We start from the raw sequence: 18153 nt of genomic DNA, 5'->3' as shown, positions 1-18153 counted from the left end.
CAAAATTTAATATTTAATAAACCCAACTTTTGAGTTTATTAAATTAAATTATCAAATTTTATAAATTCAACTCATTGAATTTATTCTCTCCAAATTTCATAAATTCAACTTCTTGAATTTACTATCTCATAAATTCAACTCCTTGAATTTATTCTCTCAACGGGAACAAACGATCCAGTGCTTGTGTGACCCTCAATGGTTCAGGGATACATCTAGCCATGGGTTCACAACTCTTTGTGATTCAGAATAACATTTATTCTTATTCGGGCTTACCCTAGTTAGCTCCATTCTATTCATCAACACCTTGATCAAGAATGTCAGAACTCATTTCTGATTGCACCTATCGGATCATGGTAAGAGCGTCTAGTAGCATCGCCCCATGATCCCCTAGGTATCACTGATAGTGCCTGCAAAAACCAATCGATTATGATTAACGTACAGTACGATCCATTCATCTCATATATCCCGATCGAATCTGCAACCATTGGTTCATCGAGGGTTGCATAATAATTCGATAACTATGTGATAACTATAAATAGTGGCATCGCATGTACGGTTGGAGAACTCCTTCTCTAACGTACATCTCATACTCTGGCCAGAGATTCCACGCACTATAATTTCATCAGATCACATAGAATATCCACACCCGCAGGTGAGCGGTGAATCCCCGACTACAATGCACTGGCTCCTATATGTGTCGCAACTGTACCCAAACTCGCCACCTGATGACTCTCCTGGAGCCGGTAAACGAGTCAAAGCACAGCCCTAGCATATAGAGCCTCAGTGTTGTCCCGGGTCGTAAGGACTAATGGTGTACAATCATAACCACAGACTTATCCTCTCGATGAATGATAACCACTTGGAAAGTTAGGGTTGTTCGATATAATCATCATATGACTACCCATCTGCATGTTTGGACATCTCTATGCCCTTACCAAGAAACGCAGTAAACAACATCACATATGCTAGTCTCGAGCTCAAGCGACCTTTATCAATGTTTTAGGCGGCTGAATCGACTAGTGTGTAACGCCCCGAAAATTTAACGCAGTACACAACATCACAGTGTGTAACGCCTCGAAAATTTAAAGGGGCCACGCGAACCACATGCATATAAATTATTAAATTCTTTGTATTTTGATTAAAATGTTTTAATTGCATTAATTAATTATGTGGTGCATATTTGCGTGTTTAAAATATATTTTTCTACATGGTTGTATTAAATGTATTTTTTAAAGGTTATTCGAGTTGCGATCGAGGAACGGAGACCGAGGGCTGAAAAATTAGAAAATGTTTTTATTAAATAATTATTTTTAATTATTTAAAATATGGTTGTTGCTTTTTAGTATTTTTGAAAATAAGGGATTTTGAGGTGATTTTATACACCGGGACGTAAATTTTATCGGTGTTGGTTTTTCAACAAAAAATACGAACTTCTTGGCAACCCGACTATTAAATTCACAAAATTATTTTACCAAAATTATTTTTAATATACTAATTAAGCACTAATGGAGCTAATTATATGCTTAATGGGCCTAAGCCTAATTAGTAAATAATTAGCTATAAAATATATTAAAAACCCTCCCCAAACCTATTACTTTGCACGCCCCACTTCCCTAAAATTTACAAATTCTTTCTCCCTAGCAAAATATCACACGGCACACACAAAATAATTTGGAGAAATTCAAAAGCTTCAAGGGAGTTCAAGCCATGATCGTTCGTCGCCGTTCTTCGATTTGTCAACGTATATTCGTGCGTAAATTACGCAAAGGCACGCCATACATCTCATTTTCTCGTTCATCACATCATATTATTGTTTAAATTATATTTGAATGAAAAGCATGAGGTTTTTATGAATATTTTCGAAATATTGCATGTACATGAGGTAAACTTGTGAATTGTTGTTCCAAAAACATGAATATTATGTTGATTAGGGGCTGCCATGATTAGGATAGGTTGAGGGATGTTTTTACATGTTTTATGGAGTCCTTAATCACCCTAAAATGCTGCAACAAGGAGTAGAGGAAAGCTGGAACCGTAGGATGGGTTTAGACAAGAAGGGCCGTGAGTTGTGTGTCTTCATGGGTGTGGTTTTGGTGCATGGGGTCAAGGGGCTCGATCAGGGCTGGGTCAGGGTCAGGGGTGGTCTCGGTATAGGGCTGGGTTGGGTCCTAGGATGGCTAGGGTTCGAGTTTAGGCTTGGGGAAGGATTCCACCCGAAGTGGGACTCCTCCCATAATCACGCACAGGAGCTGTCAAGGAAGAAGAGGGGCGCTCGGCTGGCCTTGGGGTGAGCTAGGGTGGTTCATCAGGGTCCAAGGGTCATGGCCATGGGTCGGGCTAGGGGTTGGTGCGGCTGGCTCGCTGCTGGCTCGACCAAAATAAGGAAAACGTGAGGAAACTAGCAAGGGAACGCGCAGGCTGCTTTTCTGGTTCAGAAGCTTCGCTGCTGGGTTGGATTGGTCTGGGCATGGTCTGGACGTGGTCCAGGGAGGGTTAGGGTGTGCTAGGCTCGGTAGTGGCTCAGCTGGTAGAGTCTTAGGATAACTAGGAGTCCTAGAGCAACTATGAAACTCACACACACATGTACAGATTTTGGGTCAAGTTTCAGGAAGGTTTTGAGCGGGCCAGGGGTTGTTTTTCGGGCTTGGCTTGTTTGGTAGGGTCCCTAGATGGGTTGGCTAGGTTTTGGCTCGAGGCGGCTCGGGCGTGGCTCGAGTGAATTGGGAGATGGCTCGGTGTGTTCGTCGAAGGGTCAAAAACGAGAATTTAAGAAGGAAAAATTGATTCAAGGGTCCACGGGGGTGGCTCATGACTTGGAAGGGTAGAATAAATCTTAAAAATGTTATGTTTAAAATTTGGGATCAAAATAACGAGGTTTGGATTTATTCGGAATTTAATCGTCGCACGAAACGCTAATTAACGAGTTAATTGAAACGCCTAGTTTTAAGCTTTATAAAATTATGAAAAATTAGGTTTAAGCTTAAATAATTATTAAAAGTCTAAGTTTTTAATTTGGGAATTTTATATTAAGGTTTGGTTTAATTCGGGATTAAAACGTGTTAATACGTCTTATTTAAAGATTAAATTAAAAGTCCTAGATTTATGCTAAATAAAAATATGAAAAAATTCAAGTAGGCTTAAATAATTATTTGGGACATGTTAGAGTCATGAAATCAAGATAAAAGTCAAAACCGAGGAATTTTACGTCTAGGGGTAAAACGGTCTTTTTACACCTAGAAATTAGTAAACGTCATGGCAGTGCCCTAAATGCTATTTTTATGATATTATGATTATTTTTAAATGTTTTTGAAATGTTCATGATTAAATTATGATTTTTAAATGTCTAAGGGATTTTTATGATGTAAGGAAGACATTTAAAAGACATGTTGCATGCTTTGTTTCAAAAACAAAATGTTATGTTATGCATGATTTTTATAAAGTGACGAGAATGTAAATGTTGAAGGAAGTGAAGTGATTGTGACTAATTCGTTAATGTTGGCGACGTCGTGAGGGTTATGGTCCCAGTGGGAGCCCGACGATCGGGTTTCCATCATTACGAATATGTGGTAACGGTTATGTGGTAATGGTTTTGTGGTAACGGAAGAATGGGAATATCGTGAGGAGAAAAGGCCCCAGAGGGAGCCCATTTATGGGAAAAGGCCCCAGAGGGAGCCCCGACGATCGTATTTCTATTCGAATAATGATAGGCCAGGGCCCAGTTGACCGGTGAGAGTGTTGCTGGTGTCCTCCGCCGCCCATTACTGTGGTTATATGTAGATGGATCCATCGACCTTCATGTCATGATCAGGAAAGTCACAATTAACGATCTGAATTCAACAAAGGAAAAAGAAAATGAAAAGGAAAAATGTTTATGATCATGAAAAATGTTTTATGTCATGTCATGTTGAGGAAAAAAGAAAAAGGTTGAGGTTTGTGAAATGCATGTCATGAAAATGTTTATACTTAAGTTTATGCATCATGAAAATATTTATGAAAATGGTCATGTTTGAAGTTCATGCATATTCATGAAAACGATATTTTAAGTACAAGTATTTTTCACTGTTAGATGTTGACTGTATTACGTATTACTCGTTATCAAGATTATGGTGTGTTGAGTCTTTAGACTCACTAGGTGTGATGGATGCAAGTGAGGTTGAGGAAGGTCTTGACGGATGATTTGACTGGACTAAAGGCGCACACAACCCGAGGGCCAGCGCTTCTACTTTTCCGCATTTATGATTATGACATATGATTTATGTTAAAACTTTTAAGACTAATTATTTATGCTTTTTGAGAGATTTTTGAGAGATTTAGTATGCGCTAATTTTTTCAAACTTATTGCTTTTTAGGTTTGGTACAACAGTTGACGATTTCATTTTATGGCTATTGCACTTGATTTTAAAATGCTAGATGGTTGGTATTTTATTTTAAAAGGGTAAAATATATGGCCGAAAAATTGAGTGTTTATATAAAAAAAAAAATTTGTAGTACTTTTAAAGCAATAAAAAGGGCAGGACGTTTCACAGTGTTTATAAACGAGTTTCAACATCGAATTACGATTCATTTGTATTAAAGTATAATCAAGGTCTTTATCTATGTTGTTCACATGGGTATACAGATAAAGAAATAACAAACCATGAAATAATGAATTATATTAAAATAAAGATTGTTAATTACAACTGAGTCAATAAAATCCCCTGCCAACAGTTGGCTTGCAGGTCATCTACTCTAACAACGTTGTGGGTAAGATATAATAGTAATTTATATAATATTTTTAAATTTTAATAAATGCTTAATTTTATGTTTAATTTAATAATAATTGACATATATTAGTAAGAGGTAATAGTGCAATTTGAAGGAGTAATATTGAAATAAGTTACAATGAAAATATTAAAAAAAATATTTGTATAAGGGCAATTTTGTAAACAAAAGATGATGTCCTATAAGTGACAAATTTTTTATATAATAATATAGTTATATATTATTTATTTATTTATAAAAGCATATTTTACGTATTTGTAGTGTTTAATATAAACTTATTTAAATTTCTTTTATTGGATAATACAAATTCATTTCATATAATTAAATTTTTATTATTTAGAAGTATTTTTTATATTCTACTTCAACCCTTTCTATTTGACTAAACAACTCAAACTTTCGAGATATTACAATATCTGTTTTAGGTAAAAATTAATAATAGAGCGAAAAGAGTTGGGGACAAAAGATTTATTTTTTATATTAAATATTTTAAAAAATAAAAAATAGATCCGAAACCAGGCCGGTCAAATCTTGATCCAATGCGAAAACTCCAAAAACGTTTCAGAGTTAGGAAGAAATGGAATACGAACCTAGATCAATTTCCGGGATTTTTGGGTCCGGGAACATTAATCATGTCTAGGTTTGGCTAAAGCACTTTCGAAAAAAAAAAAAAAAAAGATTTTGGTAAAATAACAAATTAAATTCAAGGTTACGTGTTGGATTATCAGGTAGTGTAAAAAAATGGAATTATTAGATGATGATTGTTGGTATATAATAATGACTCGTTATTAGAACATATTAAACGTAAAATTGTATAACATATTAAACGTAAAATTATATAGTTACCACTAATTTTGTTTTAATAAATCGATAAATATTCGATCGTATAATTAAATTTCAATTTAGAAATAAATCCAATGATATTCCCGTTTTGAAATTCTTTCGATTCTAAATCCCACCAATTTCCAATGAAATCCCATGCCCAAAGTAATTTTTACTTTTTGTAACCAAAGCCCTACATCGTCTTCTCCGGCTCAGCCTGGCACCCCTTCAACACCAATGGCGCATCTAAGCCTACAGCGCCGGTACTCCGTTTCTTCGTCCTCCTCGCATATTTCGCCACAAACGCCCTCTTTCAGAACCCATAAACTCTTCCCAATACCAAAACATCTCCTAAATCTCCGAAAAACCTCCGTTCCCATATCCTTTTCCTTTCCCGCTGCCATAATATCTTTCCTGAACAATCAAAAGGTTTCCACTCAAGCTTCTTCCTTTTATTTTCAAGAAGAGGAAGAAGGTGAAAATCGTTTAGAAGAGGTAAGAGAAGCTATCAGTGAGTATTTGGAAGAAGTTGGAGCTTCCAGAGCTGACGCCTCTGTTATTTCTTCAAGCTGCCCTGGTTATTTGAACTCTTTGATCGAATCCATTGATGATCTCGACGATTGGAATTCATTGGCCGCCGCTGATTTCACTCAAGAAATTGTTTCTGCGAATGTTTTGGAGTTCAAGAAGAAAGTTCGCCAAATGGCGAAGCGAAAAGGCGACAGGGGTGCTCTTCCCTTTTTGGAGAGCCTTGGTCTTTCTCTCTCTTCCGCTACCAACTTAGCTCGCTATCTTTTCGCTTCGCATACTCTTCCCCAGCTCATTCACAAGGTATTTTAACTCACATGATTCGTGTTAATCTATGTATGCAACATTATCCGAACAGGTTACTCCTTGTTTTTGGCCGTCAAGATGTCTTTTCCTTCCCCTCATGTTGCGTTGTTCCTGTGATTATAGGTTAAGTTTGTGAAGAAAATATTATTTTCTGGCAGTGATGATCTTGGGGTTACCGGGAAAAATGCTCTGCGCATGATGGCAAACCTCTCCATCCCTGCTGATGAGGATGTGCAACAAACTTTGGCATTCTTTGAGAAGGTTAGAACATCGATAGAGTATTATTAGCTAACACCCCTATTTTCTTGATTTCTTTAGTTATAAAGTTTATATGTAGCTCTATGTATAATGGGAATGTGGTGCTTTCTCCTATTGTAGATTCAAGCAAGGCGTGGAGGTTTGAATCTTTTGGGTTCCAATGCCTGCTTCCCGTATTTTATTGAATCATTTCCATGCCTTCTATTTCTACCTCTAGAGTCGCGTATACAGTCTATTATGAAGTTCTTGGATGATATTGGAGTCCCCAAAGGTTACATAAGAAACATTTTTCTGTTATTTCCACCCATCTTGTCGTATGACATTGACAAGGACATTAAACCGAGACTCCAGTCATATGCGAAGGTATAATCCCTTAATTTTTGTAATGCATTTAAGATTGCATACCTGCAATTCTCTTTTTATTTGTGGAATTGATCATACCAATTTATAGTTGAAAAATGTGGTGATCTCTATCTACCTTCTTAAGCTTAAAAACCGTAATTCTCATTAATAATATTTCTAAAATTGAGTGTTTGAACTTGGCACCATACTTTGTCCTCGTAAACATACAGTAGAGTTATAGGGGAGGACCAGGGATAAAGGACTACTTAAAGATTACATAATGCCAACAATTCTACGGGCTTCAGATGGTTGACTACCCAAGATTGATTAACAACTTCTGCTGATTAGGCCTCAGGGATAAAACCAGTGACAAAGTGATTTGAAACATTTCTATTTGAGGCAACTGTTGTGTCTTTTGTAAGAATGTGTAATAGAAAACGCTGGATGTCTTCCTGTCTATTTGTTTCTTACACTTTTTGTATGTTTTTAATCGAGCATTGTTGGTAGATTTTTTGTTTTGATCTTGGAAACTAATAATTTTTCTTTTGGGGCGTCTTGTCTTGTAGGTTGGTGTAAAAGATTGTGATCTTGGCAAGATGCTGGTGAAGTATCCCTGGATTCTTTCAACAAGTATTCTGGAGAACTTTCAGAAATTCATAGACTTCTTTGATGGGGAGAAGGTAACCGCCATTAGCAGATAAGTTCTATCTATCACCTATATAGCTGTGAGTTGTTGTGGTGTGGTTGCTATGTAAATGATGAACCTGTTGTAAATAAACAAATTTGAATGGGTTGGTTCCTACATTCCTTCAATGCGGAGTCTTGCTTCTTAACATTTGTCAACAAGATATAGATTTTCAATTATTTTTCAGGTTCCAAAGATCTGTTCGTCAAATGCAGTAAAAAATTGGCCCCTTATTTTGGGTTGTTCTGTGAACAAGATGAACTGGATGGTGCATCAGTTCAATGAAATGGGAATAAGCAATAAGAAGTTTGGCCAAATTATTGTTACAAGCCCACAGCTATTGCTTCGCAAGCCCCAGGAAATTACTCAGGTTGGTTAAATTCTTCTAGGAACTGCTTTGGATTGAAGCTTCTTGACAATTAAAATGGTGCATTTTGGTTACTTTGACTTGACGACCAGGTGATATCCTTCTTCAAAGATGTCGGGCTGGATGAGGATGCCATTGCTCGTACACTTGGTCGTTGTCCCGAAATTTTTGCTGCAAGCATAGACAAAACTCTCAAGAAGAAGCTGGAATTCCTCTCCAGTGTCGGGATTTCCAAAACCTACCTTCCAAGGGTTATTAGAAAATATCCGGAACTATTTGTTTGTGATGTTGACCGAGCATTACTTCCTAGGTAAAGATGCTACATTTTTTGTGTTCCTGATGACAGTAGCCAATTATTATGTTCGAACTTTTCTGTGACATTTTTTTTCCTAAAATTCTTGTCACAGAATGCGATACCTGAAGAAGATTGGGCTGTCTATGAAGGATATAAGATCAATGGTGAGCAGGTTCTCACCCTTGCTCGGTTACAGTGTAGAACAAGTTTTGCAACCCAAAATAGAATTCTTAGTGAACACCATGGGATTCCCTTTAAGTGAAGTGGTCGAATATCCAAGATACTTCAGCTACTCATTGGAGAAGAGGATAAAACCAAGATATTGGGTTCTAAAAGGTAGGAACATTGAATTTAACTTGAAGGATATGTTAGGTAAGAATGACGAGGAATTCGCTGCTGAGTATTTAGGTGTGGAGGAGATGCTTGTTCCTCCTCCCTCTTGACAAAAGCTTTGTGCCGGAGCATTATTTTGGTTATTCAAATGTTCTACTGCACTAATATCCTGAATGCTCGTCACCCGTCTGCCCTCTCCTACGACACATCATAGACAACTAGTGCAGGATGCTGCATGAAGCGCATTGATGCTTGGCAGAATCTACGGAAACAGAACAATGTTCGTCTACCTTGACAGAATTCTATTCAGTGTAGAATGAAGATATGCACGCTTGCAGGAGTCATCTCATGTATTTAGCACCAAAATCCTCGATGTTTAGAACAAGTTCTCAGATTGAAGATTCAATTGTAATAAACCTTTGCTCTAGCTTATTAATTTTTTTTAACCGAAAGTTTTTATGATTTTCAGTTTCTTCTTGGGATGTGAATTCAAGAATTTTATTAAGAAAAGACATCGAAAGTTTATGGTCTCACGCAAAATGAACTTCAATTTGCTTGTGAAAATAATCGAACATAATTAGCTAGTGTTTGCCATTATTAAAAAAATAATTATTGTTTTAGGTTTTAAAAAATGAGTTTTTGTTAGGGATGGCAATTTCCTCCGAACCCGTTGGAGAATCCGATACCCGACCGGAACAGAAGAGGGTATTGGAGGATTTTTAGACCCGATTAAATAATAGGGTAATCGGGTATGGGGATTTTCAGGTTCGGGTATGGAGGCGGGTTTGATATAATCTGACCCACACCTGAACCGAATACCCGTTTAAATTAATATATATAAATATATATATGTATATATGTATATATATAGTAATTATATTTATTTATATTAAAAATTCATCAATCAATCGACTGATTTTCGGAGTTTTCAATATATATAATCATAAATTTGAAAATTAAAGAAAACGATGCTTTGTATATTAAAAGAGAACAAAATATATAAAACTTCATATTATATATATATATATAATTTATGTGCACAAAGATTTTCAAAAAAGTGAAAAACAAAAAGACGGTAAATGTAAAAGAATAAGTCGTGTCTCATTATCAAGCGTTGGATGAGTTGATCTACCGGAAATCCATTTAGTTTGACTTTTGACCGAGTTATGGAGTGTTCATATCTTTGTTGGGATATTTGGGAAAATGATTGGCAGAACAAGCAAAGCAGCCGGCGGAATACCCAACCCTATCATCTTATCATCTTCTCAAATCCAAGTAAATCAATACTTTTTCTTTTCTCTTCCCTTTCCCTTTCATTTTTACGTTTCAAGATTTTACCACTCTTTTATTTTTCATTCAATTTCTCATCTTCTTCACTGGTAAGTTTATTCCATGTTTGACTTCAAAAATTGAAAAATATTTTATTTCTTGATTATGGTTCATTGTATTTCTTTTTTGTTTGCATATTTTCCAATTCATTTTAGGGTTTTTTTAACCAATTAATTTTGAAAGTTTGGAATATACATGACTTTTTTTTATTGGTTTTGTTTTTTTTTTTATTATTTTAACTTGAGGTATTTTTCTCAAGATTTCTTCGTTAAGGTTAGATATGATTGAGAGATGGAAATCGAACAATCCATAAAAATTTAAAGTAGAAAGCGAAACTGAAACGTCCTGTCCTTTTTATTACTTTAAAAGTACTAGAAATTTTTTTTTTTTTAACACTCAATTTTCGGCCATGAACCTTTCTCACATGAAAATATTTTTATAAAATATTGTACCCTTTAAAATTAAACATTAACCAACTAGCATTTTAAAAACCAAGTGCAATAGTGATAAAATGAAATCGTCGCATATTTTACCAAACCTAAAAAACAATAATTTGAAAAGAATAGTCCATACTAAACCTCTCAAAAATATCTCAAATGCATAAATAAATAATCTTAAAAATCTTTAATCATAAAGCATGAGTCAAAAGTCATAATGCGGAACAAGTAGAAACGCTGGTCCTCGGGTTGTGTGCACCTTCAGTCCAGTCAAATCACCCGTCAAGTCCCCCCTCAAACTCACCTGCATCCATCACACCTAGTGAGTCTAAAAACTCAACACACCATCATCTTTATAGCAAGTAATACGTAATACAGCCAACATATAATAGTGAAAAATATTTGTACTTAAAATATCGTTTTCATGAAGATGCATAAACTTCAAACATGACCATTTTCATGAACCTTTTATGATGCATGAACTTTAAATAGGAACATTTTCATAATGATGCGTCAACTTTAAGTATAAACATTTTCATGACATGCATAACATAAACATTAACTGTAACGCCCCGAAAATTTAAAGGTTCACGCGAACCACATGCATATGATTTATTAAATTCTCTTGTATTTTAATTAATTGTTTTAATTGCATAAATAAATTATCTTGTGCATATTTACATGTTTAAAATATATTTTTCTACAATATTGCATTAAAATGGTATTTTTAAGGAATGTTCAAGTGACGAACGAGGAACGGGGACCGAGGGCTGTAAATGTAAAATGTTTTTATTAAATAATTATTTTTAATTATTTAAATTATGGTTGATGCTTTTAAGTATTTTTGAAAATAAGGGGGTTTTGAGGTGATTTTATACGCCGGGACGTAAATTTTATCGGTGTTGGTTTTTCAAACAAAAACTCGAACATTTTAGCAACCCGGCTAATAAATTCACAAATTTACTTAAACAAAAAACTTTGAAAATATTGTATTAAATTCTAATTAAGATTAATGGGCTTATTTAGAGGCTTAATAGGCCTAAGCCCTATTAGTAGAATGAGTTAATATATAATATGTTAAAACCCTTCTCCCCATCACACTTTTACACGCCTCAAAGTCTGAATTCTCACTTAAAAATTCACCCCAAGACACACGGCTCACACACACCACGATATTGAAGAAGAAAAATCGAGATTTTTGCAAGGAAGAGTCTAGCCAAGGTCTTGCTCCGTTCTCCGCAATCGTCGACGAATAATCGTGCGTTAATTACGCAAAGGCACGCCTATTCTTTCTTCAAACCATCACCACATCATAGTATTGTTTTCATGAAAGAAAAGTTTACAAGTCAAGGATTACTTTCTGTATTTTCGTTTTTGCATGCATCATGAACTTTTCAAGTATGAATTTCAATCCAAATTGTGTTGTTATTTGTGTTAAAGGGGCTGCCATGATCAGGACATGTTTAGACATTGTTTTACATGAGGTTAGGGTCTTAAGATAAGCCACAAACATGCACAAACCGAGTCTAAACACAAGCTGTAAGCAACCTGCTGTCGTGGGAAGCAAGGGATTCGATTTTGGGCTCCAAGGGCTTGGCTGGGTCGTGGCTTCTGTCCAGGGCTTAGCCAGGGTCTGTGAGGGGTCAAGGAGGAGTCCTAGCCATGCTAGGACTCGAGCCAAGTGGGCTGGGAGGAGTCCTTGTTGACAAGGACTCCTACCCGAGAGTGCAGTAAGGGTGCGCAGGGTTCAGCTGTGGCGCAGGGGGTGTGGGGCTCTGCCTGGGTTCGAAGGCTGGGTTTGACTGAGTCTTTAGGGTCTTAAGTCAGGGCACGATAGGATGGTTCGGTGGTTGGGCTAACGGATAGAGTCCTAGAAGCTAGAACAAGAGTTCTTGTCCTTAAGCAATTCTCGGCCACTTTAGATACTTGCTGAGGTGGTTCGATTTTGGTGTTAGGGATGGTTTCCTTGGGATCTTTGGGTCCAGTATGGTACTTTAGGACGTTTGTCAAGTTTTGAATCGACATGGTTCGGGGGTAACTCGTGAAAATCGAAAGTTGGCTCGGGGTAGAAGATTTTGGGTCAATTTAGGGTTTGGAACTCATTAAAACTTGAACAACGGCTCACGGGGGTCGATTCGTGGTTCATGGGGACTAAAATAATATAAAAGACTAAACTTAGAATTTAGGAATTTTATATTAAAGTTTGGGATTTTTCGGAATTAAAACGCCTTCAAAAACGTCCGAATACGAATTAATTAAAAAGTCTCGTTTTTAAGCTACATAAAATTATGGGAATTTTAATTTAACCTTAAATAATTATTTGGGACATATTAGAGTCATGAAAATCAAGGAAACGTCAAAAACGTAAAAAGTCACGTCCAGGGGTAAAACGATCTTTTTACACCGGAAAATTAGTAAACGTCATGGCAGTGCTTTATTTGCTGTTTTATATGCTAACATGATTATTTTTAATGTTTATGAATGTTTACAGGGTAAAATGATTATTTTATATGTTTATGATTTAAAATGTTAAAATGTTCATTTTAAATGCCTATGGACATGCTTGGTTTAAAATGAAAAATGTTATATGCATGATTTTTATTAAGTGATGATAATATGTTGAAAGATGTGAAGGGATTGTGACTAACACGATGATATGTTGGAGATATCGTGAGGGTTATGGTCCCAGTGGGAGCCCGACGATCGTATTTCCTTGGATACGAATATGTATATGTATATGTATATGATGATATGATAATACGTAAGGCCAAGGCCCAGTTGACCGGTGAGAGTGTTGCTGGTATCCCCCGCCGCCCAGTACTGTGGTTACATGTAGATGAATCCATCGCCTAACACGTATATGAAAGTCACAATCAACGATCTGAATTCAACAAACACGAACATGAGTAGGAATACGAATATGGACATGAATATGAATATGTTTAAGTGATATGTTTATGTCTTTTGAAAATGTTTTTATGCATCATGAAAATGTTTACGAAAATATTGAAGTTTAAGTTTATGCATCTTCATGAAAATGATATTTTAAGTACAAGTATTTTTCACTGTTATATGTTAACTGTATTACGTATTACTTGTTACCAAAGATAGGACGTGTTGAGTCTTTAGACTCACTAGGTGTGTTGATGCAGGTGGGATTAATGGCAATGATATTGGAGGTCTTGACCTGGTGACTTGCTGGACTGTCGGTGCACATAACCCGAGGACCATCGCTTCTATTTCCGCATTTAAGTTTATCACTTTAAGTTAAAGATTTCTACGACATTTTACTTTATGATTTTCAGAGATTTTTGAGAGGTAGTATGGGCTACACTTTTCAATTAATTATTGCTTTCTAGGTTTGGTAAACGATTTACGATTTCATGTTTGACTTCTCTCTTTGGATTTTCAAGCACTAGTAGGATGTTTTATTTTAAAAATGGTGACAAGGTATTTTAAAACGTTTGTATATAAGTATATTTATTTACGAGGAAAAAAAATTTTCTAGTACTTTTTAAGAAAACGAAAAAGAGGAGACGTTTCATTAACATTTTTTTTTCCTCAACATGGCATAACATAAACATTTTTCATGATCATAAACATTTTTCTTTTCCTTTTCCTTTGTTGAATTCAGATCGTTAATTGTTACTTTCCTCAAACCTCAAATGTCGATGGATCCATCTACATGTAACCACAGTACTGGGCGACGGGGGACACCAGCAACACTCTCACCGGTCAACTGGGCACTGACCTCATGATCGAATAGAAATACGATCGTCGGGGCTCCCTCTGGGGCCTTCTCCTATAAATGGGCTCCCTCTGGAGCCTTCTCCCCCCACGATATTCTCATTCTTACCTCAAACCTCATATCTTTATAACCTCATATTCGCAATAATGGAAACACGATCGTCGGGCTCCCACTGGGACCATCACCCTCACGACATCACCATCATTAACGAATTAGTCACAATCACTTCACTTCCTTCAACATTTACATTCTCACCACTTAATAAAAATCATGCATAACATAACATTTTGTTTTTGAAACCAAGCATGCAACATGTCTTTTAAATGTCTTCCTTAAATCATAAAAATCTCTTAGACATTTAAAAATCATAATTCAATCATGAACATTTCATAAACATTTAAAAATAACCATAATATCATAAAAATAGCATTTAGGGCACTGTCATGACCTTACTAATTTCTAGGTGTAAAAAGACCGCTTTACCCCTGGACTCGACATTTTACGATTTCGATTTTTCCTTGATTTCATGACTCTAACATGTCCCAAATAATTATTTAAGCTTACATGAATTTTTTTTCGTAATTTTATTTAGCTTAAATATTAGACTTTTTCATTTATCTTTAATTAATTGTTTTGACGGTGTTTTAATCCCGAAAAATCCCAAACTTTAATATAAAATTCCTAAATTCTAAATTTAGTCTTTTTATATTATTTTAGCCCTTATGGACCCCGACTCGACCCCCGTGAGCCGTTTTTCAATTTTTCTTTTTAAAAAAAAACCTATTTGACACCTAAACTTCGACCCCGAGCCATCTCTTAATTTTATCGAGTCACCCCCGAACCATATTGAACTAGGACCTTACCAACATGCTTAGGTACTCTACTGACCCACAAGAACACATGGGTCAAGCCCCTGGACTCGAAACCGAAGCACAATATTCAGAACCTGTGCTGGCCGAGACATTGCATTACACTAGGACTCTTAAATCTTGAGCTTAGGACCTAGCCAATCACCCAGCCCTCGAACCATCCTGTGGTGCACTCTCCTAGGGACCTACGGTCACGTCATGCCCCAACCCAGCCCACTGGACCGAGCCCCTTTTCCCAGAAAACCAGCGCCCCCTGCGCATGGCTAGAACCCTCTCGGGTAGGAGTCCCTCATGCGAAGGACTCCTCGCCGCCTCTCAGCTCGAGTCCTAGCATGGCTAGGACTCTGACCTTGTCTCCCCCACGCCCCCGGCTATCCCCTGGACAGGAGCCGCACCAAGCCCAGCCATGAGGACCCCTAACCGAACCCATGTTCTTCCCATGACAGCATGTTGTGTTTTATTTGGTTCTCTTCAATTTCCAGCGTGTGTGGTGTGTTTACAGGACCCTAACTCACGTGTAAACCCTTGTAAATCATGGCCTAGATCATGGCAGTCCTTAAACAACATACAATCATGATTTAAGAATCAAAAACCTTACTTAACATATCATGCTATGATCCAAAAACGACAATCTAGAAAAGTGACACTTGTTTTTCTTTCATGTTTTTCATGCATCCAATAATTTAAACATTAATATGATATGATGGATGAGAAAAGGAGATGTATGGCGTGCCTTTGCGTATTATACGCTCGAATAATCGTTGACGACGAAGAACGGAGGGACACCTTGGCTAGCTTTCACTTGAACCTTCGAAAAAACCTTCCACTTGTGATGTGTGTGTGCCATGGGGTTTGAGGAGTTGTGGGGAGAGTTTTCAGAATATTAAAAGTGGCTGTGAGGTTTGAATGCAAAGTGAAGGGTTTTGTGTGCATTAGTATATTAAATACACTAATTAAATAGTTAATTAGGCTTTAGGCCTATTAAGCCACAAAATTTAAGCCCATTAGCTTTAATTAGGATTTAATAAAATAATAACAAAGTTTTTCTTTAATTAAATATGTGAATTTACTAGCCGGGTTGCCCAAAAGTTCGTATTTTAGTTGAAAAACCAACACCGATAAAATTTACGTCCCGGCGTATAAAATCACTTCAAAACCCTTTATTTTCAAAAATACTAAAAACTATCAACTTTATTTTAAATAATTAAAAATAATTATTTAACAAAAACATTTTACATTTACAGCACTCGGTCCTCGTTCATCGATCGTCACTTGAACATTCCTTAAAAATACCATTTTAATGCACAACATAATTAATTCATGCAATTAAAACATTTAATTAAAATACAGGAGAATTTAATAATTCAAATGCATGTGGTTCGCGTGGACCTTTAAATTTTCGGGCGTTACAATCTCCCCCCTTTGAATTGAATTTCATCCTCGAAATTTGCTTATCCTAGATAATCCAAAGTTTAGTCTTAGTTCTAGTATCCAAAAAATTCACGCTTCCACTGCGCTACTCTGATCAAACTTAAGTTCTAGAATGTCCTTACGTCTCTTTGATCCCAATTAATTTTGTCTTCTAAATCCTTATTTGCAATTTGCAACTTAAGAAAACCCATAATGACTTAGTGCTATACTATTATAACCCCAAATTTCAACTTTTCTTAAAATTCCCAATATTCGAAATGGATGACCACACTTATCGTATGTTACTTTCCCAATATTATACCAAAAAATGTTCGTCGACTTATCATATTTAAATTATAAAATCCCAAACGTATATGCTAACGCTTAGATTTTTCAAGCCTAATATCGATTCATCCTTAAAAACCCCTGATTAAAATTCCTTATAACACTATATCAAAGATATCCCAAGGTTCAAAATATTCTTACAAGCCCAAATCATCGAAAATTCCTACCAATTAAACCATCAAATTATCGCTTATTGTTAAACTAGTCCCCAAATTCCTTAATAATTGCAAAATAGATTCTTAATTTTCCCAAAAATATCACATTGGTCCCAAAATTTCGAAAATCCTACCATTATACCATAAGTTTTTTGCATTCTTAATTTCCTTCGACGGGTTTCCCATAACATAAATTTCGAAATTTTAAACTTATTTACCAAAAAATCATTTCCTATCACCAATCTTACCTTTCATGAAACTTAAAATCCCAATTTATACATTTTCTTACTTCCCAAGATAATCGCAGTCCTTGAATAATTATCACTTATGTCTAATTCCCAAAAATTAATTCGACTAGTAACCATAAATCATAAATATTTTCTTAGAAAATCTACGTGTCCCAAAGCATTCATAATATTCATTATCAACTTATAGCCCAAAAAGTAAAATGTCAATACTAAAACCCAAAAATCATCGTCGTCCAATTCCACCACAAAGCCAACATGCCTTGAAATCAAATAATTTCTTATTTCATATCGTATCATGTATAAAAATCATGAAGGATCTAATCTTTTAGCATAACAAAGTCATGCAACCATGCATGGTAAAAATCGTTTGTCATGCAACCTTAAACATAACGTCAATCAACTTCAAAATGTGTATGCACATGTAGCTTAAACATTTAGATCATGTAAACATGTAGGTATCATCACATAAATCATATAAAGCATGTAAAACTTACAACTTTGAGGCTTGACGACTGATCTTTCCGGCGCTGATGGTGGCACAACCCTTTACAGGAACCATTGCTCTGATACCAACTGAAACGTCCTGTCCTTTTTTATTGCTTTAAAAGTACTAGAAATTTTTTTTTAACACTCCATTTTCGGCCCTGTCCCTTTCTCACATGAAAATATTTTTATAAAATATTTTACCCTTTAAAATTAAACATTAACCAACTAGCATTTTAAAAACCAAGTGCAATAGTGATAAAATGAAATCGTCGCATATTTTACCAAACCTAAAAAACAATAATTTGAAAAGAATAGCCCATACTAAACCTCTCAAAAATCTCTCAAATGCATAAATAAATAATCTTAAAAATCTTTAATCATAAAGCATGAGTCAAAAGTCATAATGCGGAAAAAGTAGAAGCGCTGGTCCTC

At 35.8% G+C, this 18153-nt stretch overlaps 1 protein-coding gene across 1 annotated transcript; it reads left to right on the top strand.

Moving 5' to 3' along the window:
- Positions 1-5727: 5727 nt before the first annotated feature.
- On the top strand, positions 5728-9095 carry LOC142541055 (uncharacterized). The gene is made up of 7 exons (XM_075647593.1): positions 5728-6411; positions 6538-6675; positions 6793-7035; positions 7581-7694; positions 7887-8069; positions 8159-8376; positions 8474-9095. Exons 1-7 carry the CDS (start codon positions 5737-5739, stop codon positions 8802-8804), a joined length of 1902 nt encoding a protein of 633 aa, XP_075503708.1. The 5' UTR covers positions 5728-5736; the 3' UTR covers positions 8805-9095.
- The last annotated feature ends 9058 nt before the right edge of the window (positions 9096-18153 follow it).

The sequence above is a fragment of the Primulina tabacum genome, chromosome 3 (genome assembly GCF_025594145.1).
Source record: "Primulina tabacum isolate GXHZ01 chromosome 3, ASM2559414v2, whole genome shotgun sequence".
Lineage (NCBI taxonomy): Eukaryota > Viridiplantae > Streptophyta > Magnoliopsida > Lamiales > Gesneriaceae > Primulina > Primulina tabacum.
This window is presented reverse-complemented; position numbering and strand designations above follow the sequence as displayed.